The sequence below is a fragment of the Panthera leo genome, chromosome C1 (genome assembly GCF_018350215.1).
Source record: "Panthera leo isolate Ple1 chromosome C1, P.leo_Ple1_pat1.1, whole genome shotgun sequence".
NCBI lineage: Eukaryota > Metazoa > Chordata > Mammalia > Carnivora > Felidae > Panthera > Panthera leo.
Genome location: NC_056686.1, coordinates 35,042,718 through 35,064,239, shown reverse-complemented (window position 1 = coordinate 35,064,239; position 21,522 = coordinate 35,042,718). Strand labels below are relative to the sequence as shown.

At 53.0% G+C, this 21,522-nt stretch overlaps 3 protein-coding genes across 6 annotated transcripts; 2 read left to right on the top strand and 1 right to left on the bottom strand.

Annotated features, from left to right (window-relative positions):
* The first annotated feature begins 886 nt into the window (after window positions 1-886).
* Window positions 887-2,355, top strand: DYNLT4 (dynein light chain Tctex-type 4). 4 transcript variants are annotated; one of them, XM_042951131.1, is made up of 3 exons: window positions 887-1,092; window positions 1,511-1,566; window positions 1,668-2,355. In XM_042951131.1, exon 3 carries the CDS (start codon window positions 1,679-1,681, stop codon window positions 2,336-2,338), a length of 660 nt encoding a protein of 219 aa, XP_042807065.1. In that variant the 5' UTR covers window positions 887-1,092; window positions 1,511-1,566; window positions 1,668-1,678; the 3' UTR covers window positions 2,339-2,355. The 4 variants fall into 4 exon arrangements, with proteins under 4 accessions (XP_042807065.1, XP_042807066.1, XP_042807064.1 ...); XM_042951132.1 differs by having other exon boundaries at window positions 1,495-1,566; XM_042951130.1 differs by having other exon boundaries at window positions 887-1,204; window positions 1,495-1,566.
* A 46-nt stretch (window positions 2,356-2,401) lies between these two features.
* Window positions 2,402-7,324, bottom strand: PLK3 (polo like kinase 3). The gene is made up of 15 exons (XM_042951129.1): window positions 7,039-7,324; window positions 6,719-6,826; window positions 6,513-6,629; window positions 6,243-6,372; window positions 6,074-6,161; window positions 5,159-5,254; window positions 4,869-5,067; window positions 4,635-4,758; window positions 4,360-4,451; window positions 4,026-4,119; window positions 3,802-3,885; window positions 3,546-3,708; window positions 3,276-3,405; window positions 2,991-3,104; window positions 2,402-2,880 (listed from the first exon to the last, which is right to left on the bottom strand). Exons 1-15 carry the CDS (start codon window positions 7,246-7,248, stop codon window positions 2,689-2,691), a joined length of 1,941 nt encoding a protein of 646 aa, XP_042807063.1. The 5' UTR covers window positions 7,249-7,324; the 3' UTR covers window positions 2,402-2,688.
* A 9,919-nt stretch (window positions 7,325-17,243) lies between these two features.
* Window positions 17,244-20,633, top strand: BEST4 (bestrophin 4). The gene is made up of 9 exons (XM_042952342.1): window positions 17,244-17,395; window positions 17,481-17,575; window positions 18,158-18,391; window positions 18,568-18,722; window positions 19,167-19,244; window positions 19,535-19,732; window positions 19,847-19,927; window positions 20,032-20,186; window positions 20,360-20,633. Exons 1-9 carry the CDS (start codon window positions 17,244-17,246, stop codon window positions 20,631-20,633), a joined length of 1,422 nt encoding a protein of 473 aa, XP_042808276.1.
* The last annotated feature ends 889 nt before the right edge of the window (window positions 20,634-21,522 follow it).

Below are 21,522 nucleotides of genomic sequence, written 5' to 3'. Positions count from 1 at the left end.
CACCCAGGCCCCTGCCTGCCTTGGATTCAGAGTTCAAACTCCCTGACCCTCCTACTCCTTCCCTCACATGCGCACAGGGTCGGGATCAGGTTAGCCAGGCCTGGGAAACCCCCCTCAATAGGGAAATTCCTCACCCTCATAGAGCTTTCAGGGCCCAGACTGGCTTGTCTGGGAGGGGGGCAGTCCTGTCCCTCCCAGAAGGAGGTCAGGTGAGGAGGTGTCAGCTCTGACAGAGGCGTCATGGCCTCTGGCATCCCTAAAATGCAACCACAGTTAGGGGGTTGGCACTCTAGGCACTAGGGCACAGCAGAGGTGTGGCCAGCTGGAGACAAGCTCCAGAGCACTTGGGTCAGCAGGGGTCAGGAGGCTGGACTCTGGTTCACTGCCAAGTCTAGTCACCACTGTTGCATCAGGTCGGCTCCCACCAGCAGGGCTAATGGGTCTCCCCTCCCCCTGCACACAGCCCTGAGCTGAGGAAGTCATCCAAACTCCACCCCAGCTCTGCACAGAGAGCGGAAATGTTTGTCCTTGTTGAGGCTAATGGGGAGAGGATAGAGCCATGACGTTCTTCTTCCTGTGGGGGAAGATCCTGATTCCTGAACAGCCACCCCTACAGCCTCAAGGTCTCCCCATATACCAGGCCTCTGCAACTTGCTCACAGCTTCAGAGCCAGCCTTCAGAAGGGGAGAAATGGACAGTGGCTCAAGAGCCCTGGTGTAGGGGAATACCTTTCTGACCAGAGCCCCTCTCTACATCTGCCCCCTCAGTACAGGGGTTCTAGGCCCCTGTTATCTCCTCTTGCCTGATGACTCAGGCACCCCGCACACAGCATGTACTGTGTAGTAACACTTCCAAGTTAAGCCAGAGCCAGGACTGGAAGGAGGAAACCAAAAAACAGGAGTGCCTTCCCAGTAACCCAGGGCAACTCCACAACACAAGGGGCCATTACCTTCCCGCCTGCCAGTCAGGCCAGCTGGGTGAGGAAGGGCTGTGGAGCTAGGAGAGAGTTTGGAGTCCAAAGGCTGCAGCTGACTCAGTTTCCTGTGGGAGTTTCGGGAGAAGAGGGCATTCATCCCAGAACTAATTCTGGAGGTAGGGCCAGAGGCCAACTGGAGAGGGTGGAAGGAGCTTCCTGAGTCACCTGCCTCCATCCAGCCTGAACCAATTGTAGGAGAGATCTTTGTGCCAGCCACCCTAGAAGCAGGTAGGGGTCGAAGGTGTCTGGATTCTAGACACCTGTGGGGTTGAAGGAGTTGGTCTGTCTGTGTCTCCCTCTGGTTAGGGGTTTGAGGCACCACTATCTAGGCTGAGGAAAACAAAGGGGAGGTTCATCTCCCTTCTGCTGGAGAAGTCAGGTGGAAGAGAGAAAAGGAGGTGTATTTATTTAGAGCTCACTTAGCTAACCTCCATAGTGCCCAGGGGAAAGTGGAGCTCAAGGGGACAGGGTCAACCCCAAGATGATAGTCTGAGCAGCATCGCTTATGTCCCTAACAGCCCTTAATCCTCTAAGCACCTAGGAATCCACGCAGCTGGGGACAATTTGATTCACCTGTCCCAAAAACACAGGTAAGAAGGGGTTAGGGGGTAAAAACCCTTATCACGGAGTGAAAGACTGGATGTGGTACAGACGGCCAGTTTAGGCCCCCGTCTATGTGTGGGTCTTCCAGCCGGCAGGTCCATGGCTGGCAGGTCTGTGCCCCCAGGACGCCAGGAGGAGGATACTACCAAAGACCCCGGGCTGAAACTATCACCGGTGAGGCCTCCAGGCCACCTGCCCAGTATTGAAGAGGCCCGACTAGCAAGTCTGGGCCCGGCCTCCCGCCGTGGCTCTGTGCTGGGCCCAGCCTTGTCCTTCTCACGCCGCAACTCGCTGGCCGGACCAGGCGTGGGTCCTGGGGGTCGGCGACCATCTCTGGGCCCAGTTCCTCTTTTGGGCTCAAGGATTAGCTTCTCTGGGTTGCCCCTAGCGCCTGTGCGTCAGGTGGCACCCTCCTACCGCACAGAGCCAGCGCCAGGGGAGCGCTGGGAAGCTTCGCGCTTACAGTGCGCCCTGGAGGCAGCGCTGGCAGCGAGGCTGCACAACGCGTGCTACTCGGGGATGGAGGCCGGGCCTCTGGCTCAGGAGCTGTGCGAGTTGGTACGCGTGCGCCTGCGTGAGATCAGTCCCCCGCGCTACAAGCTAGTGTGCAGCGTGGTGCTGGGGCCGCGCGCCGGCCAGGGCGTGCACGTGGTCAGCCGCGCGCTCTGGGACACCGAATGCGATGGTCTGGCCTCCGCCGCCTTCACCAACGCCTCGCTCTTCGCCGTGGCCGTGGTCCATGGGCTCTACTACGAGTGAAGAGGCCTCCAAGTTATGCAAAAACGGTTTATTATCCCAGGAGGAGGCCCTCCCTGGGGCTCAATCCCAATAAATAAATGTCTGTCAATAAATAAAAGTGGTCCATAAATAACGTCCCCTAGCTGGGGACTAAGGCTCAGGCTTTTCTTGGAGAAGGGGTAGGAGGCTGCCGAGACAGGCAGACTCCAACCGCAGTAAAGCTGGTCCCTGATTCCCTGGGGGATTCGGCCCACAACCCCCAGTGAGGCACCAAAGGGACAGGGAGGCCCACAAAGGCAAAGGCCAGAGCCTTACAGGCACAGGCCTCAGCCCTGAGGCTTTAGGTCAAGGCCTGCTCTGCAGGTTGGGGCCTAGGCTGGGCAGCGGTCCCGGAGCAGACGCAGAGCATAGCGGAGCCGCTGCCGCAGGTCCGGAGAACAGCCCAGCTGCCGAAGGTGGGAAGCGAGGTAAGTGCAAGCACTGCGATTGCGGGCCACAAAAGTCACAAGCAGGGGCTCCCAGCCACTGAGGATCAGTTTGGTGTGGTCGCCATAGAAGTTCACCTATGCACAGAAGGGTAGCACTGATCAGGGCCTAGGCCCCAGGTCCAGTTTCTTTCCCCAGCATAGTGGGCCTCCTAGACCTTGCCCCCAACTCCAGGAGGGGTTCTTACCTGGACAGTACCATCACTAAACAGCATGAGTAGGGCCTGATCAGTCTTGACCCACTGCAGCAAGAGTGGGGGGACAGGCATCTCCACCTCTTCCACACTGGGCAGATCACCACCCTGGGAGTAGGAGCAGGTTATTTGTCTGATACTAGTCAGGCCCCTCCCCGTTAATGTCTCCCTTAGAGGTCCAGCCTCTAGCTCTTAGCCCCCCCAGCCACTCCTGCCAAGGGGATTAGGAAGGGATCAGGTTGTGTTAGTCCTCAACGTGTCCCACTCCAGTCCACATACCTTCATGAGACGCTGCTCCATGTAGGAGGCAAAATATCGTAGGACACCAAGCTGAGGCTGCAGGGCCCGAGGCACAGCACCCACAGAGAAAGAGAAGTGTTTTGTGCTGGTAGGGTTGTAGTGCACAGTCCTGGAGGAGAGGAGACAAGAGGTCAGAGAGAACCCCGCACTGATGCCCCTCCCCGAGAGACCCCAGGACACCCAAGTGCAGAAGCACACAGCTGCTGGGCACAATGGCCTGGATACAAGACACTCCATAACAGCACTTACTTTCTGTTGGCTGAAAGGGCCATATGTGTGCCATTGTTGAAAAGCACAGCCACACGGCGGCTGGACAGTTGATACCCAAAGCCAAATTTGTTGGAGTAGTCAACCCACTTGCTGACCCATACCAGAGGCTCTGGCTGTGCAAGGGGAGCTGGGTTCTGTTCCGCTGTCATGGAAGAGGAAGGAGTGAGGATCTGTTCCCAACATGGCAGCCAAAGAACTCCCACCACCATTCACCCATACCATACCCCAATCTCACCTGGGGGCATGAAGGCCAGGCAGTTTCTCAGAGCACAGAGGGCTGACTCCACCACTGTGGCCACAGTCAGACCTTCTTCAAACCCTAAAGGAAACAGGGCACTGAGAATTAGGCATTAGTTCCCCAGGACACAGGCCATGACCACTGACCTCTGACTCCTTCCCTCTGGTCCCTGGTCTCAGCCCCAGAAACTTCTAACACTTCTCATCCTCCTGGCTCCTCACCATCTCCACTGCTTGCCAGTGTCCCACGGGGTGAGCTGTCCTCAGGTGCCGTCTCTACCAAGCTGAGGGGTGCTGGACCAGAAGCTGCTGGAGCCTGGATGGTTGGGTAGGAGAAGGAAGTGAGATAGTCCTCAAAATCCAAATCCTTGAGAGTCCATGGCCCAGCCTTGCCCTGGCAGCCAGGGCACCCCAGGTCAGCCCTGCCTGGCTAATGACACACAGCCAATTAGGCTACCATGAGGCTAGATGCTTCACTAGCTTCTTTTATCCCAGGCTTCCTGCAGCTGCTAGGGTGAGAGTGAGTCAGGAAACACTACCCACGTGAGTACCTCACCTCAGGCCTGGCATCTTGATGGCCAATGGACGTCCGAGTGAGGCCATTCACCAAACAGGAGACCTCGTCCCGCTCCTCAGGATGGTTCTTACCTGGGTGGGGGAAGATATAGCCCTCAGTATCCTGCCCACCCCGCAGGCTTCCTGTAGGGATGATACAAATGGGCACATGCTCTCTCCAGGGGTTCAAAGGCACTCACACTCATGCCCCCACAATATATGTAACAAGCCCCCCTGCACTTTATACCCTCAAACCCACTGACATCGCAGACTCACTCTTCTTCTTCCTGCCAAAGAGGCTCTTGGTAACTTTGACAAACAGAATCCTAGCTGGGTTAAGGGGTATCAGGTCTGGGACTGTCACACAGCTGCTGACAGGGAGCCGGTCGGGGGTGTAGCCCTGAGGAGGGAAGTCATGTGAGCAGAGAAGGGAGGTCCTAGGGGCCCTGTCACCTACCCCCCATTGAATCCCCTGGGAATATGCAGACTTGACTTCGGGGAGCCACAGACCTTGGTAAAGAAGTCATGGCGCAGGATCTGGTCAATTGAGGGGCGGTCTTGGGGCGAGGCTCGAAGGATGGCAGACAGGAGCTGCCGGGCAGGCAGTGAGAGGCTGGCAGGCAGTGTGTAGTGAACCTGTTTGATGCAGCGATAGGTCTCCTTCAAGTCAACTGTCTCAAAGGGGGGACTCCCACACAGCAGTGTGTACCTGTGAGGTAGAGATAAGGGGGGTCAGGAGTAAAGTGGAAGGTACACCCCATGCGTGCACCCACCAGTGTGTAGACGACCCTGGGACTCACATGACACAGCCCAGGGACCACACGTCTGCCTCGGGGCCATGGCCCTGTCTTTGCAGCACTTCTGGAGCCACATAATTGGGGGTGCCACAGATGGTTCTGAAAAGGAGTAGGAAGAGAGGAGAAGGTTCAGACCCAGCCTGGCTAGCCACCCCCCACCCTCATCCCTGCCCCCACTGTGAGTCCAGACAAAGCAGCTGCCTGTCACCAAAGGCCAGAGAACTCCTGCTTGTCCTGGGACAATGGATGCTGGAGATGGCAGCTGAGTCCCCGCCCACCGGCCTGGCCCAGCTGCTCAGCTGCTCTGCAGGATGATGGGGGGCGGCGTGGGGGGGGGGGGGGGGAAGGCCCTGACCCCCAACCCAGCTCCCTCCTCCAAGGCCAGCAGAGTCCATCACTGATCCTTTCCTCCTTCTCCCACTCCCGTCTGTCAGACACCCACACAGGCTGTCACCTCCTATGGTCTGTGCCACACACACACCAACACCAGCTGTCATATTGCCCCAAAACACTCCTCTGTCACACATGCTATCTGTTGTCACTCACACCCAGTCATCATGGCCACAGCAGGGTCTTCTTACACAGGATGTCATGTCCTGCTATTCCCACACTCCGTCTGTCTCACACACACATTGCTTATGTCACCTTCCCCCAGCCACACACAGGATCAAACATCTCCAAGAATCCTTACATCCCCGTCTGTCTCAGGGATTCAAACACCAACAGGACCCTCAGCCTTTCCACCAGTCGTGGCTGCCACCTCCACCTTCCCCCACACACAAACAACCGTCATCCCTCCCCATCTATCACACACACACATCAGTCAGTCATCATGCCTCCCACATACAAACTCACTGTCTGTCACGCACGTCATCTGTATCACACAGACTGTGGCCACCCCTCTCCTCAAACACTCACTTCTTCCTATGTTCCGGGGGTTCCAACCGGGTTGCCAGCCCAAAGTCCCCCATCTTCAGTTCCATGTTCTCAGTGATAAAAAAATTTCCTGAACAGGGGGAAAGAGGTGTGTCAGACTCCTTTCCCTCTGCGTCCTCAAACCCCAATCCTGCTGGCCCAGGATTCTCACCCAGCTTGAGGTCTCGATGCAGGATGCCCCGCTGGTGCAAGTACTTGAGTCCGGAAAGGATCTGGCGCAGGTAGTAGCGCACCTCTGGCTCCAACAGGGTGTGCCGGGCCTTCCAGATGTGGGCCAGGGACTGCAGAGAGCCACTGCTTCAGCCCCTGGCCCGCCCTCTTTGACCCTCCCTCCATCTGTGCTCGAGGAAGGAAGAGACAGGGCTCCAGCTTTGGGTCTCAAGGCCCCTTTCTCTCTCCCACTCCCATTGTCATCACTCACCTTTCGGCTGCAGAGCTCCAGGAAAATGTATATGTTGTCAGCATCCTCAAAGTGGTGTGAAAAACGCACGATGTGGCGGTGCTGCAGGCCGCGGTGCAGCTCAATCTCGTTTAGGATCTGCAATGGGGGCGCGGGGTGGTCATCCTTCAAGGGCTCCCTCACTACTGTCCCCACCCCACCCCTGATCCGCTGGGCCTGGGGCCCACCTTCTCGCGTTGATGCGGCTTGGTGATGCGGCTCTGTGAGATGACTTTCACAGCGTAGGCGTTGCCGGTCTCCGTGTCAGTGGCCTCGTAGCAGCGGGCAAAGCCCCCCTGTTGGGAAGGGGGCATCAGGCAGAGCGCTCCAGGATAGCCAAGTCTGGCCCGCAGACCGTCCCCGCACTGAGGGCAAGCGTCCCCGCGCCGAGGACAAGCGTCCCCGCGTCCCCGCGCTGAGGACAAGCGCCCCCGCCCCAGCAGGAGCCGTCCAGAAGGTCGGCAAGACCCCCCCCGCCCCTCGCTAGCACTCCACCCCACCAGTTCACCTTGCCCAACAGGCGGCCTTTGAAGTAGGTGCGGCCGCTGCGCGGGTCGGTGATGAGGCGCCCTGAGTCCGGCGCCGGTGGTCCGTCCAGCATCTCCAGATCAGGTCCCGGCGAGGCATTCTCAGGCGGCCCGGGCCCGGCAGGGGGCGCGGGCGGGGCGGCAGCACGCGGGAAGGGACGCGGGGATAGGAAGCCGGCGGCGGGCTCCATGCAGGCGGTGCGTCGCAGCGCGGGCCCGGCTTGTTTCTGTTCCGCCAGGCCCGGGCCGCGCGTGGCACTGCCTGGATTTGCTACGCTGCGCTCGCGCCCGAGGGAGCCCGGCGTTTTTATCAATGAACGCCTGTCTCCTCCCCGGAGTTTCGTCATTAAGAGCCCGCCCCCTTCTAGGCGAAGAGTCACTCAGAAGGCACGCCCCTCCTCAGGTCTTACGTCACCAAGAAGCTCGTCCTCCCACCCAATGCAAGTTCAGACCCAGCCTCCTACCCAAGCCTTAAAGAGGCAACTCTGCTGGTAGGCACCAAGCGTGTAGGGAGCAGCCGTTTCTCCGTACCCCTAGCCCCACGCCCTGGTGACCGAGAGTCCCTTTAATGGAGGTCTCTTTCTTTCCCCATCCTTCGGGGCTTATGCTGAAGTCCGAAGGGGGCTGGGTATCCGGAGTCTCCGCCAGGCAACTAGATGGACAAGCAATCCTGGCGGGAAGGGAGAGGCAGGGGCGGCGCTCGCTTTCGCCAGCGGGAGTCACCAAAACTCCCCTTTAAGGGCGCGAGCCCTTCCGCTGGTCCCTTGCCCTCGGCCAGAGCCCGCGGGCGCAGCCCGGTGCCACCCCCTTTAGGGCTTGGGAAGAATTGCACACTCCGGAGCCTGGCTTGGGATGGGGAGGGGTGGGTAGGAGACTGCCACGCCAAGTTTTGTGGTCAAACAGAGACCAGCATTCAAGGTTTTTATTATGTGCCAGGCCGCATCTTCTACAACCCTCTTCCATATTCTTCTTCTTCTTCTTCTTTTTTTTTTATGTTTATTTTTGAGAAAGAGAGGGCGCCCGCGCACAAGCTGGGAGGGGCAGAGAGGGGGGACAGAGAATACAATGCGGGCTCTGCGCTGACAGTAGAGAGCCCAATGTGGGGCTCGAACTCATGAACTGTGAGATAATGACCTGAGCCGAAGTCCCACGCTAACCGACTGAGCCAACCAGGCTACCCTCTCTTACACATTCTTGAGGGACAGGTCTCCAGTTCTGGTAGGGTCCCCTGTTCCCCTTCCCGGAAAACTCCCACTGCCTGGAGTCAGCAGCCAGAGGCCAGAAAGTGAAGAATGAGAATTGGATTTTCTCAAATCTAGCTATGGACAATTGGGCAGGTGGTTCTGGAGCCAACTGGACTGCTGGACCCCTAGTTCATGCCTGCCCTTTCCAGGGCCAGAGACAGAGAGGTGGGGTCTTAACCCCTCTCGAGTGTTTGTTCCAGTTTCACAGGCTTCCCCTGGCCTTTCCCTCTCATTTCTCTGCCCTCACTCTGTACTATTCAGTCAATTATTAAGCCATTCAATCCTCAAAGATTTATTGAGAGCAACTGCTAAGTGCCAAGCACTGGATGAATAAGACTGGTCAAGGTTGCAGCCCTCATTTAGTTTACATTCTGCTTGATGGAAACAGACAACTGGCAAGTATGCCAACAAGGTAATCGCAGGCTTTGAAAAGTGTTATGAAGGAGGTAAACAGAAAAGTAATCAAAGAGCTTGCTTTAGAAAGAGTAGCCAGGAAAGTCAATAAATACTTATTGAGTACCCAATTCCTGTCAGTTTTATCTCCCCAAAGATAAAAATCTCTGAAAAGTACCCACTTCCCATGTTCCCCTCACAGCCTAATCTGAGTTGCAGTCTCTGGTTCGGATTATTGCCACAGCATCTTGCTGGTCTCCTTATCCTTAGTGTCATCTCCATTTTATCCTCCTTCCATGTCACCAGCCCACCCAATCCTTCATCAGGCCCACAAAGTCCTGCTTCTCTACCCTTGCCCTTCATGGCCACTGATGGAAGAAACCAAACATCCTGAAATGTGGAGAATTTCTAGTTACTCTCAGGGGGAGTGAGGGGTGAGGGGTGGGCCTTAAGTACCATACTCAGGAGTTTGGCTTTTATCCTACAAGTTGACAATTTTCCAGTGGGGAGATGGTAGCAGTGGGCCAGGAAGGACAGATCTGTGGGGAAAATGGAGCTGAAGCATGTGTAGTTTGAAAAGGCATATTTGATTTTGCAATTTTATATTTGGAAAATAAAGCAAAATGTCTTTGTATTAGTTTGGTAGGGTTGCCATAAAAAAATACTACACACAACATGGCTTAACCAATAGAAATTTATTTTCTCATAATTCTGGAGGCTGGAGGTCCAAGTTCAAGGTATTGACAGGTTAATTCTGTTAAAAAGAAAACCACAGACCTCAAATGGTGTTACTTGGGCCAGGCAAAGTTGCTAAGCCAGAGCTTAATACCTAACCTAATTGCAGTTTCAATCTCCCCCAGAAATATAAATTTTAACCTGTCAGGAATTTTCTGATAGGTGCCAATAAATCTTATATAGGACTCTCTCCATCTCCCAAAGAAAGATGAGGTGATCTGCATGATAAGACCCCTTGCTCTTCCTCCTAAGAGAAAGTGACCTTGCAGGAAACAATTCTTTATTTTCTTTTGCTTCTTTCTTGCCCCACACTGCTTCCTATAACAACTTTCCATTTTGTACAACTCCTCAGAGACCCCTCAACTTCCTAGATGGGATGCTGCCTGATTCATGTTTTGTTTAATAAAGCCAATTAGATCTTCAAATTTACTTAGTTGAATTTTAAATTTTTTGTTATTTTAAAAAATTTTTAGGGGCGCCTGGGTGGCTCAGTCGGTTAAGCGGCCGACTTCGGCTCAGGTCACGATCTCGCGGTCCGTGAGTTCGAGCCCCGCGTCGGGCTCTGTGCTGACAGCTCAGAGCCTGGAGTCTGTTTCAGATTCTGTGTCTCCCTCTCTCTCTGCCCCTCCCCTGTTCATGCTCTGTCTCTCTCTGTCTCAAAAATAAATAAACGTTTAAAAAAATTTTTTTTTAAATTTTTTATTTTGAGAGAGAGCAAGAGCACACGGTGGGGGGTGGGGGGGCAGAGAGAGGTAGAGAGAATCCCAAGCAGACTCTGTGCTGTTAGTGCAGAGCCCAATGTAGGGCTTGATCCCAGGAATTGTGAAATCGTAACCTGAGCTGAAATAAGAATTGTTCACTTAACCAACTGAGCCACGTAGGTGCCCCAGTTGAATTTTGTTTAACAATTTCTTCTGAGGACTCTTAGTTTGTAGGTGATAGTCTTCTCCCTCTGACTTAATAGTCTTTCTTCTTCTTCTTCTTCTTCTTCCTTTTTTTTTAGTGGGTTCCATGCCAAGTTGGAGCTTGAATTTACAACCCTGAGATCAAGAGTCACATGCTCTACTGACTGAACCAGCCAGGCACCCCAGTCTTTTTTTTTTTTTTTTTACTTAAGCATAATTGACATACATGTTATATTAGTTTCAGGTATACAACATATGGATTTGCCAATTCTACACATTACTCAGTGCTCACCACCATAACTGTAGTCACCATGTGTCACCATACAACATTTTTGTAATATTGACTATTTCCCTATGCTATACTTTTCATTTCTGTGTTACTTACATATTTAATAACTGAAAATTTATACCTCTTAATCCGCTTTATCTACATGATCTTCTTTTCTGTGTGTCCTAATCTCTTCTTCTCATAAAAACACCTAATCTCTTCTTCTCAAATCAGATTAGGACCCACCTAACAGCCTCCTTTTAATTTAACTTCTTCTTGAAAGGTTCAGTCTCCAAATACAGTCATATTCTAAGGTACTGGGGTTAGGACTTTGTATAGGAGTCAAAATTTTACCTCCATCCATCTTAGTCTTCAGATTAAACTCTCAAACAAGAACATTAACAAAAGAAAAACAAACAGAAGTTTATTAACATGTATAACTTATGTATGCAGGGGAGAATGGGAGATACTGAGGGAAAAATGAGTAAGTCTCTCATGTTGTTTAGAATTCAGGCTTAAATACCATCTTTTTTTAAGTGTTTTTATTTTTTATTATTTTTTTTTATTTTTGAGAGAGACAGAGCATGAGCAGGGGAGGGGCGGAGAGAGAGGGAGACACAGAATCCAAAGCAGGCTCCAGGCTCTGAGCTGTCAGCACACAGCCTGACAGAGGGCTCGAACTAAGGAATGGTGAGATCATGACCCGAGCAGAAGTCAGATGCCTAAGCAACTGAGCTACCCAGGCGCCCCTTAAATACCATCTTAATAGGGAAAAGGGAAGGGAAATATAGACCTCTTGGGGAAGAGTAAATGATTTCTGGAAAAACTGAATGGGTCCTTAGAAGAATGGTTGGGAGATATGATCATTTGTGGCAAAGTTTGTCTGGATATGGTATACACTTCTAGTCTCCTCTCCTGTGATATAAGAAGAAACTCCCAGGAAGGGGATTCATTCCCATTGAGTTCTTTTAGAGATCCATCTTTAGGCAGATAAGGGGAGTTCAGAGAAAGCTTCTCCTTGCACTTGATGTTTTGCATGTAGCTACAGTTCAAAATAGTCAATATGCCTAAGTGGCATATTGGGTGCCATATTCTGTTACTCTTCACCGTCTTCTCCCCCTCGGAGGTTATCAAGGTTTTTGAGCCCTCCTCCAGAGGCCAGCACACAAGGAGGAGATCCTGCTGGATGTTGTAACTGAAAGGCCTGGAAGTTTCCTCTGCCTCCTCCCTCAGTGTAATATACGCTACCATGAATAAATCTTATGCACCTACCATGCACCAGGAACTGGGCTAAGCATTTATGTTACTGACTGCTCACAGTAGCCTTATGATATGCATGTGATTATTACTCCCATTTCCCAGATGAAGAAACTGAGACTCAAGGGGTTAAGCTGCTTACTCAAGGTCATATACAGCTACCAAGGGGTAGAACTAAGATCTGAATCCAAGATGTCTGACTTCACTATTCACCATTGCCTGACTTTTCTGGGGATCATTGGTTCTCTGTCCTTGTACCTGTCCTCCTTCTACACTGCTCCATGTCTCCATGTCCCTCTTATTAGTGCTCTTTCTCCTTCCCCCAAGACTCTCACAATCTCTGCCCAAGCTGAGGTTTTTCTGAATTCTCTGGGTCCTCATCCCCCAGAGGATTCTGTCAGGCTCCTCTGCCCCTAGTTGAGCACATGTCCCACACTCCTTGCTCCCTTGGCAGCTCAGAGTCAGAATCTCTTCACAGTGTCAGGTCACAGAGATCAAGGGAGTCTTTCAAGAATGAGAGCTGCCAAGTAAGCTTAGAACTGGGAGGGGGCTGTTGGAATAAGCAATAAGATCACAGGTGTCTTTGGTGGGTGCAAAGGTAGAAGTGCTAAAGCCAAACCAGACAGATGCTAATAGCTACGGTAGTGTTTCATACTTACCATGTGCTATTCCGAGCACTTTCTAAATATTAATTCATTTGATATTCACAACTCTATGAGAAATGTATTATCATCCCTATTTCCCCATGGGGAAATTAAACACAGAAAGGTAAAACAGCTTGCTCAAGGTCACAAAGGTAGTTCACAGTGGAGTTCAGATTTGAAAATCTGGGCAGTCTGGCTCCAAACTCCATGCTGTAAACTGTCAAGCCATATATCCAACTCTGGGCTGTGAAGAGGGGAGAGGGTCTTTGGTGGTTAGGACCAGAAGAGGGTGAGGCAAGAACTAGAGGAATGATAAAGACGGGTGGAGTAAATGATTTACAGGTGGAATGGTTCCCTCTCCTGGACCATAAACCAAAGGGATTTGTCAGCAGCTGGGAAGGGAGATAAGGTGACTCAGGAGGGAGGGGCTGGGTGGGGATTGGGGACTGCCCCCTCCAGGAACAAGTCTTCTAGTCCTGTACCTTTATCCATGGCTCTGTGGGAAATTTCACAGCCCAGTGATCCAGAGTGTTGGTAACAGGAAGGTGAGGGCCACAGAAGTGAATGAGGGCAATGATTGAAATGCAGCAGCCTGGGATGTCCTAAAGGAGTACTGACGGAAGCTCCCAGGACCTCAGAGCCTGAGTTCCTTCAGTCCCAGGGCCTGGGTGCCTAGATAACAAGACTCTTTAAGTGGTATGAAGCCCAGAATGCTCTAGGAAAGCCACAGATCAGAGCCTGGGAAGGGATGCATGGCCATGATGGCTGAGTCCCCAGAGCTGGTATCTCACCCTCCCTGGGAAAGATCCTTGGTATTCCAGACCTCTGGGACACACACACACACACACACACACACACACAGCCTGAGTCCAGTTCTTTCCTCATATTGACATCTCACCTGGCTCACCTGGGCCCTGGAAAGAGAACATAACTCTTCTGGCCATGAGTAGGTTTCCAAACCTTGTTCATCCAGGAAGGTTCTTACAGAAAAAGGGGAAGGGGGGCGCCTGGATGGCTCAGTTGGTTAAGTGTCCGACTTTGGCTCAGGTCATGATCTCGCGGTTTGTGAGTTCGAGCCCGGCATCGGGCTCTGTGCTGACAGCTCAGAGCCTGGAGCCTGCTTCGGATTCTGTGTCTCCCTCTCTCTCTGCCCCTCCCCGGTTCATGCTCTGTCTCTCTCTGTCTCAAAAATAAACAAAACATTAAAAAAAATTAAAAAAAAAAAAAGAAAAGAAAAAGGGGAAGGAAGTCCAGATGTCTTTCAGGTTAAAAATGAAAAAAAAAAAAAAAGATAAAGAAAAGAAAGGAAAAGAAAAAAAAAGCCTGCTTGGGCTCAAGGACTCCCCAGCTCTATCGAGATGAATCAGATACAATCCTGTCCTTGGGTGCCTGGGTGCTTCAGTCAGTTAAGTGTCTGACTCTTGATTTTGGCTCAGGTCACGATATCACTGATTATGAGATTGAGCCCCGGGTTGGGCTCTGAGCTGACAGCGCAGAGCCTGCTTGGGATTCTCTCTCTCCCTCTCTCTCGCCCCTCTCCCTGCTTGCACTCTCTCTCTCTCTCTCAAAATATATAAACTAAAAAAAAAAAAAAAAAAGGTACAATCTTGTCCTCAAGGGCCACACCGGTTGGACGGAGATGACCCCTGCAGACAGGTCACACAGCCCAGTGTGATTTGCTGCTGAGAGAGGAAACCTAGAGTGCGTTGGGGAGTGATCTGGGGAAGATCATGGACAGCTTCCCTGAGGATGCTCTGAGCTGGACCTTGCAGAAGCAGTGAAAAGGAGCTAGACCAGAGGCTGGTGATGGGAGCAGAGATGGGGTCATCTCAAAAGGCCTTGTATTTCCAGTTTAAAAGCCAGGACCTGGCACTGTTTGGTTTGGGGACAGGCTGGCAGGGCTTCAGGTGAAACATCTCTGCCTCTTCATCTCTGAAGGATTGCCTGGTTCTGGGACACAACAGAGGACTAATAGGTAGAAACCAAAGAGAACAGATTTGGCTTTTCATGGTAATAGCAGCCCAGGCTCAATGCCTGCAGTGCTCCAGGCTCTGGATATTGTTTTTTTGAATAATCCCAATTGCCCTATGTGGAAGGTGTTATTGATCTTGTTTTATAGAAGAGGAAACAGAAGTTCAGAGAGATTAGGTAACTCTTACAAGGCTACAGAGAACTAGAATTCAAACCCAGGTTTGTCTGACTCCTAAGCTTGTGCTCCTAATCACCTCTCCATGTTCCTCTCTTTCAGAAATGCTTGTAAGAATCAGCTCACAATGTGGGGGAAGGAGCTTCTCAATACAGGTCAGAATGGGACCACCACTCCTGGGTTTTTGTGGATGACCTCACCACTGGGTGGGTAATTGAGCTGGTGCCTCAAATATTATTTCCTTTGTTTAACAGATGAAGAAATTGAGGCCTAGAAGTACAAATGGCCACTCAGGGGGCGCCTGGGTGGCTCAGTCAGTTAAGCGGCAGACTTCGGCTCAGGTCATGATCTCGCGGTCTGTGAGTTCGAGCCCCGCGTCAGGCTCTGTGCTAACAGCTCAGAGCCTGGAGCCTGTTTCAGATTCTGTGTCTCCCTCTCTCTGACCCTCCCCCATTCATGCTCTGTCTCTGTCTCAAAAATAAATAAACGTTAAAAAAAAATAAAACAAAACAAAACAAAAAACAAATGGCCACTCAGGATGCTAGGCACCCTTAGGAGTCAAGATGCTGGACACAGGGCTGAGGGAGGTCTGCATCGCTAGGCCTGAGTCCCAGGCCTGTGGCCTTGTCAACTCCATGGGATAGGGATGGGGGATGGTTAAGCCAAGTCTCAGAGCCTGGACTAGAAGCCTGGCAGTGTGGCCAGTGCACAGGACTATGGTCCTAGGGCTCAAGCCCTTGTTTAGGCCCAAGTAGGCCACTTCCAGCCTTTGAGGTTGTGAAACTGAATACAGGAAAACCATGTAAAATAGAGTCTGGGGGCACCTGAATGGCTCAATCAGTTAAGCATCTCTCTCTCTCTCTTTTTTTTTTAATGTTTATTTTGAGAGAGTGTAAGTGCGGGGGGTGGGGGTGGGGGCAGAGAGAGGGGGGCAAAGGATCTGAAATGGACTCTGCACTGACAGCAGTGAGCCTGATGACCTGAGCCAAAGTTGGAAGCTCAACCGACTGAGCCACCCAGGTGCCCCAAGCATCTGACTCTTGATTTCGCTTCAGGTCATGCTCTCACAGTCATGAGATCGAGCCCCAAGCTGGGCTCCATACTGAGCATAGAGCTTGCTTAAGATTCTCTCTCTCCTTCTTCCCCTGCCCCTCCCCCTTCAAAAATAAAATAAAACAAGATAAAATAAAATAGTCTGTAGGCCAGAAGGGGGGTAGTTCTCACACCCTACCAATTTGTCCTCAATTGCAGACCCCAAAAGGAAGAAGCATACCTTGCATTTTCCAACAACACAGAACGTACCCTACTACCCCTGCAAGAGGGAGACTTTTTCTTTGAATAGCAACAGCCCAGCCAATGAGAAGATGGCACAACTCAGCCAATGAGAAAAAAATCACCAGCCTCCAGTGGACTTTGTTCAAAGTGGCCCCTCTCAACATCCTCCTTTTTCTCTATAAAATAACATTCCTTTCCTTTGTTTTCTAGACTTGCCTATGGGTTGCTATAGCTTGCATGCCCTGAATTGCAATTCCTCTATTTTTTTAATAAACCCATTTTGCTGGTAAAATAACTGGATGTTTTATTTTCAAGCTCAACAAAGTCCACCAACTCAGGCTTTGAATCCTGCCTCCAGTGCATCCCAGCTATATGACCTTGGGCAAGACATTTACCTCTTGGAGCCTCATCTATAAATGGGGATGAGTCCTGCCTCATGGGGTTGTGATGAGGATTCCACGAGAGGATGATATAGTAGTGCCTTTGGCACAGTGCCTGTCAGTCAGTGCTCTGTGATCAGCAGCTGTTGTAACAATTGATCATCATGCATCTGTCTTCTCACCTGGAGCGTGGGACAGTAATCCCTGTCATCCTGGTTTCAAGGACATGGTGTTATTTGTGTGTGCTGTGGGGTCAGTGCAGATGGCATTTCTGCCACCCAAAGGCCAGCCCAGCCCTGCAGGAGTAGGGAGACAAATCTAGTTCCCAGGACCAGGAGAAGCTGGGTGACAGCCTCAATCCATCAATGATAACCACAGTCCAGTTAAGCTTTATGGGCCCGGCAGATATTTAAGTGTGTTTCATGTGGGGGCTAGCCCAGTTCTCCTTCCTCAACACATGCTGCTGCTCAGAGCAGGTAGGCAGGTGTGGAGTGGGGGGTGACAGTACCCTGGGCCTCGGGAGACCAGCTATCAACAAGACCCCAAGGGATAGTTGTGGGTCTAGGCTAGAGTTGGATCTCCTGTCCTTAGCAGTTTATGATCTGGTTACTTTTAGCCCTGCAAGTGGAAGAGGATCCCGGGGAAGCCTCTTGCAAGAGAGGTTATAGATCTCAGCTCCCCTAGGCCCATGCCATCCTGGCTTGACCCATGTACACTGAGTTCTGGAGGGGATGGGGATGTGCTCTGTCTGCTCTGCAGCTTCCTCCCCCATGACTACTGACACAGGGTGAAGGCTAGATGTATGTGACCAGAATTGAAGGGAGGTTGCCCGGGGAACGAAGCTTGGTGATAAGAAGGAAAGCTAAGGAGAAGGTTTGCTGGGAAAGAGGGACACTCTGGGGGCAGCTCTTGTGACCTCCTGCTCAGGCCCCCAGCACCATGACGGTTTCATACACCCTCAAAGTGGCGGAGGCTCGCTTCGGAGGCTTCTCTGGCTTGCTTCTCCGTTGGAGGGGAAGCATCTACAAGCTCCTCTACAAAGAGTTCCTCCTCTTCATCGCCCTGTATGCTCTGCTCAGCATCACTTACCGGTGAGGGTGAGGTCTCAGGGCTGGCCTGTGGGGGACAGGGCTGCCCACTTCCCTCTAACCCAGGCTTACAACTGACCTTACCCAGGTTGCTGCTGACCCAGGAGCAGAGGCATGTATATGCTCAGGTGGCCCGATACTGTAATCGTTCGGCAGATCTCATCCCCTTATCCTTTGTACTGGGTAAGGCTCCCTCTAGTTCTCCCTGGTATCCTTCTTACCATCTTCCCTGACCTTTGGGTTGAGTCGATAGCGCTGAGAGTCAGAATTACCCCAACAGCACAGCCTAGAGGTTAACCAGAGCAGGCTCAGCAGACATGGGAGTTGTATCCTGGGTCCAGGATTTCCAGAGGGCTAGACCCTGCCTATCACTTGCTGGACCCTCACTCCGCAAACAAGGGACAAAACACCTGCTGGCTTCAAACCCCCGCTCTGGGGGGAGGGGAGCTGCAGAGAGGTGACATCCCCTTCCCACCTTCATGGGAAGAGGGGCTCAGAGTTAACTACTACTAGTGGCCTTGAGCCACCACTTCTCTACCAGAGGTTTGCACTCCTCCATCCTCCGGGCCTGGCTTAGCAAGGAAGAGGCTTTAGGAAGAGGCACTTCCCCTGACATCAAGGCAGGACACTGGAGCCGGATGTGTCCTTCCCCCTGCTTCAGTTCAACCTAGCCTGGACCAGGCGCTCCAGCTGGGGGGCAGGGCACGCTAACTGCCAGACGCTCCCTCTTCCCTTCCTGTCCCCACTTCTGGGGCGGCTGACCAGGTTTCTACGTGACCCTGGTGGTGAACCGCTGGTGGGCCCAGTATACAAGCATCCCGCTGCCAGACCAGCTGATGTGCGTCATCTCGGCCAGCGTGCACGGTGTAGACCAGCATGGCCGCCTGCTGCGCCGTACCCTCATCCGCTATGCCAACCTGGCGTCTGTGCTGGTGCTGCGCTCAGTCAGCACCCGCGTGCTCAAGCGTTTCCCCACTATGGAGCACGTGGTGGATGCAGGTGCGGACAGGGGCCCCTGGGGCTCGGCCGGGCCGATGCAGGTGCCATGCTGGGGAGCCCTGGCACAGCCCACCAGACCCCGAAGGTGGGCCTCCTAGGAGGAGAGGTCTGACCCCCAAGGGGCAAGTCCTAGGCACAGGGGCTGAGTCTGCGCCCCACTCACTTTATCCCCTCAGGTTTCATGTCCCAGGAAGAGAGGAAAAAGTTTGAGAGCCTGAAATCCGACTTCAACAAGTACTGGATCCCATGTGTCTGGTTTACTAACCTGGCGGCCCAGGCCCGGAGGGATGGGAGAATCCGTGATGACATTGCTCTCTGCCTGCTCCTGGAAGTGAGTCTGCTCAGACCAGGCCCATTTATCCTCCTCCTCCTAGCTTTGCAAACCAGAACAATAATTTTAGTAATGAGCACTTAGATGCTGCCAACTTTGTACTGCACACTGTTGGAAGCACTGTACGTACATTAACTCATTAGCCATCACAACAACCCTTGAGACATTATCGGCATCCCTCTTTCACAGGTGAGAAAACTGAGGCAGAGTGGAAAAGAAACTTGCCGAAATCACACAGATAGTTAGTGGAGCTGGGACTCATACATTCTGGGTCCATGCTTGGAACTACATTGCTAAACTGCTTCCCATCACAAGCACTCCCACATTGGTAACACCTCCAACAGCCAACTGGGCCTCTAGGCCTGGTTTGTGTTGGGCTCCCAGTTCTTTCCCCATTCTTCCTTCCTCACCTCCACTGACTTCCTCTTCTTGCTCTTCCACCAGGAGCTGAACAAGTACCGGGCCAAGTGCAGCATGCTATTCCACTATGACTGGATCAGCATACCTCTCGTCTACACCCAAGTAACTGCCTCTCACCTCCCCAGTCCCAGTGCCTACTGCATGTCCTGTGCTGTGTGTGACATTGAGAACTAGAGATGGCACCTGCGCTGGGGCAGTTCAGTCCAGTGAGACACTGAACAACTAAGGGCTCATCCTCAAAGCATCCCCGGACCCCCACTAATAGGACCCCATCCCCTCTGATGCTGCCACACCTTGCTACACATTTAGTTCCTTGTCAGAGTCCCTCACTGGCCCTCAGGGGTGGGGAGGGAATTTTTCCCTGTCTTACTCGGCCCGGCTTCCTTCTCCAGGTGGTGACCATAGCGGTATACTCCTACTTTGCCCTCTCCCTGGTCGGCCGCCAGTTTGTGGAGCCAGAGGCAGGGCCTGCCAAACCTCGGGAGCCATTAGAGCCAGGCCAGGGGCCAGCGTCTACTCTGGGGGACCTGGACATGTATGTGCCTCTCACCACTCTGCTGCAGTTCTTCTTCTATGCTGGCTGGCTCAAGGTGGGCACATAGCGTGTTCATACCAGCTTGTTCTGTAGACATGTGGGTCCACCTCAACTTTGGGGATGGAGAATGGGGCTCTGAGCCCTGAAAACACTGTCTTACAACCTGCAGGTGGCCGAACAGATTATCAACCCCTTTGGGGAGGATGATGATGACTTTGAGACTAACCAGCTCATAGACCGCAACTTACAGGTGCGCCGGGTCCGGGGGCAACTCCCTGTGCTCCCCTCCTTGCCAGCTCTCCGCCTAAGTGTGGAGAGGACAGGAGGATCCTTATGACTTGCTGCCTGCCTCAGGTGTCCCTGCTCTCCGTAGACGACATGTACCAGAACCTGCCTCCCGTGGAGAAGGACCTGTACTGGGACGAAGACTCAGCGCAGCCGCCTTACACGGTGGCCACGGCAGCAGAGGCTCTGCGGCCTTCCTTCCTGGGCTCCACCTTCAACCTTCGGTGAGTGACCCAAGCTGGTGGAGGCAGGGGTTGAGCTGGCACGCGGGCCCCAGGTCCGCGCCCCCACTCTGGGGCGCCAATGGATCGGTCCTTCCTGTTCCCCGCCCTCTCGGGAGAGTCAGTCCCAGGGCCGCTCGGCGCCAAGATCGCTCAGACCTCCCTCCCGTCCGCAGCGTGGGCGACGACCCCGAGCAGAACGTGCAGGTGGACACGTCCCCAGGGTCCGCTAGGCCGCTCCCCGCCGCGCAGACCCCGTTGCTCGGCCACTTGTTTGCCGCAGGAGCACCCTCGCCGGCGATCAGCCTCCGGACCTTTGGCCGCGTACGCGGAGCCCCCCGGACCCCTCATCTACTGCGCTTGCGAGCAGAGGAGGGCGGCGACCCCGAGGCCGCGGACCGCATTGAGGAGGCGTCGGTGGGGTCAGGGGACGAGGCCGGGGAGCCCTGAGAAAAGGCTGCCAGGGCCGGGCCCTCTTGCCTGCCTCCCCCAAGCCTGCCTCTGCTCGCTTTCCGCCCCCTGCTGCCCTCCAGACGGCGCTGGTCCTGCCCTCGGACGCCATAGGAACACTTGCTGTGTGCCCTGAGCCAGAGCGTTGGCGGGGCCAGTGTCAGGGCTAGGAATGCGTCCGCTTTGGCGGGAGAAGGTAGGATGGCTTGCTTGGGGACGATGTAGCTAGGATACACGTGCGAGGCCTAGAGGACAAGAACCCAGGTGCACTGTTAATTTCCCGGGGAGCTGGGCCTGTTCTCAAACTTGAGGGAGCATCAGCGTCACTGACGGGCCTGTTCCGAACAGTTATGGGTGTCCCTTCCAGCATTTCTGATTCATTAGATCTGGGACGGAACCCAAGAAGTTGCATTTCTAGTAAATTCCCAGGTGCTGTTGCTGCTGCTGGTCCAAACATTACAATTTGTGTGAGACATAAAGAGATATTGAGGGTATACCTTATCTTGATGATCTTACTCTGAAGAGGGATCAAAGTGTGTGTGCTGGGGGACTTTTGCTTTTCCTATAATATTCTTTGTTTTTGTTTACAATGAGAATATAATCATTGTGCAGTTATGGTTGCTTAAAACTAAATTGGCCTGCTGTGCAGTGGGATAGTGAGGTAAAGATGATATGGAAGGGCTTGGGAATCTGTACTGGAGGCTGATTGAACTCATATGTGAAGGCAGTCTTACACCACCCAGCCTAGACCTTGGGCATTTGAACTTCTGAGTACCACATCCTTCTCTGTACCCACCAACCAACAGAAGAGACGATGTAAGGGGTGAAGCTGGGGTTCCATCTCTGTGGTGGGCCTACAGTGCTGGGGGGAAATCAGACTCAGACAACA

Bases quoted from the DNA above. Each gene is read 5' to 3' on its own strand.
- DYNLT4 (XM_042951131.1), top strand. From the start codon at position 1,679: ATGGCTGGCAGGTCTGTGCCCCCAGGACGCCAGGAGGAGGATACTACC.
- PLK3 (XM_042951129.1), bottom strand. From the start codon at position 7,248: ATGGAGCCCGCCGCCGGCTTCCTATCCCCGCGTCCCTTCCCGCGTGCT. The intron at 6,827-7,038 runs GTGAACTGGTGG...CCTTCCCAACAG, and splicing joins AAGGCCGCCTGTTGGGCAAG to GGGGGCTTTGCCCGCTGCTA. The intron at 3,406-3,545 runs GTAAGTGCTGTT...CCTCTCCTCCAG, and splicing joins GCCCTTTCAGCCAACAGAAA to GACTGTGCACTACAACCCTA.
- BEST4 (XM_042952342.1), top strand. From the start codon at position 17,244: ATGACGGTTTCATACACCCTCAAAGTGGCGGAGGCTCGCTTCGGAGGC. The intron at 19,733-19,846 runs GTGGGCACATAG...TACAACCTGCAG, and splicing joins TCTATGCTGGCTGGCTCAAG to GTGGCCGAACAGATTATCAA. The intron at 19,928-20,031 runs GTGCGCCGGGTC...TGCCTGCCTCAG, and splicing joins TCATAGACCGCAACTTACAG to GTGTCCCTGCTCTCCGTAGA.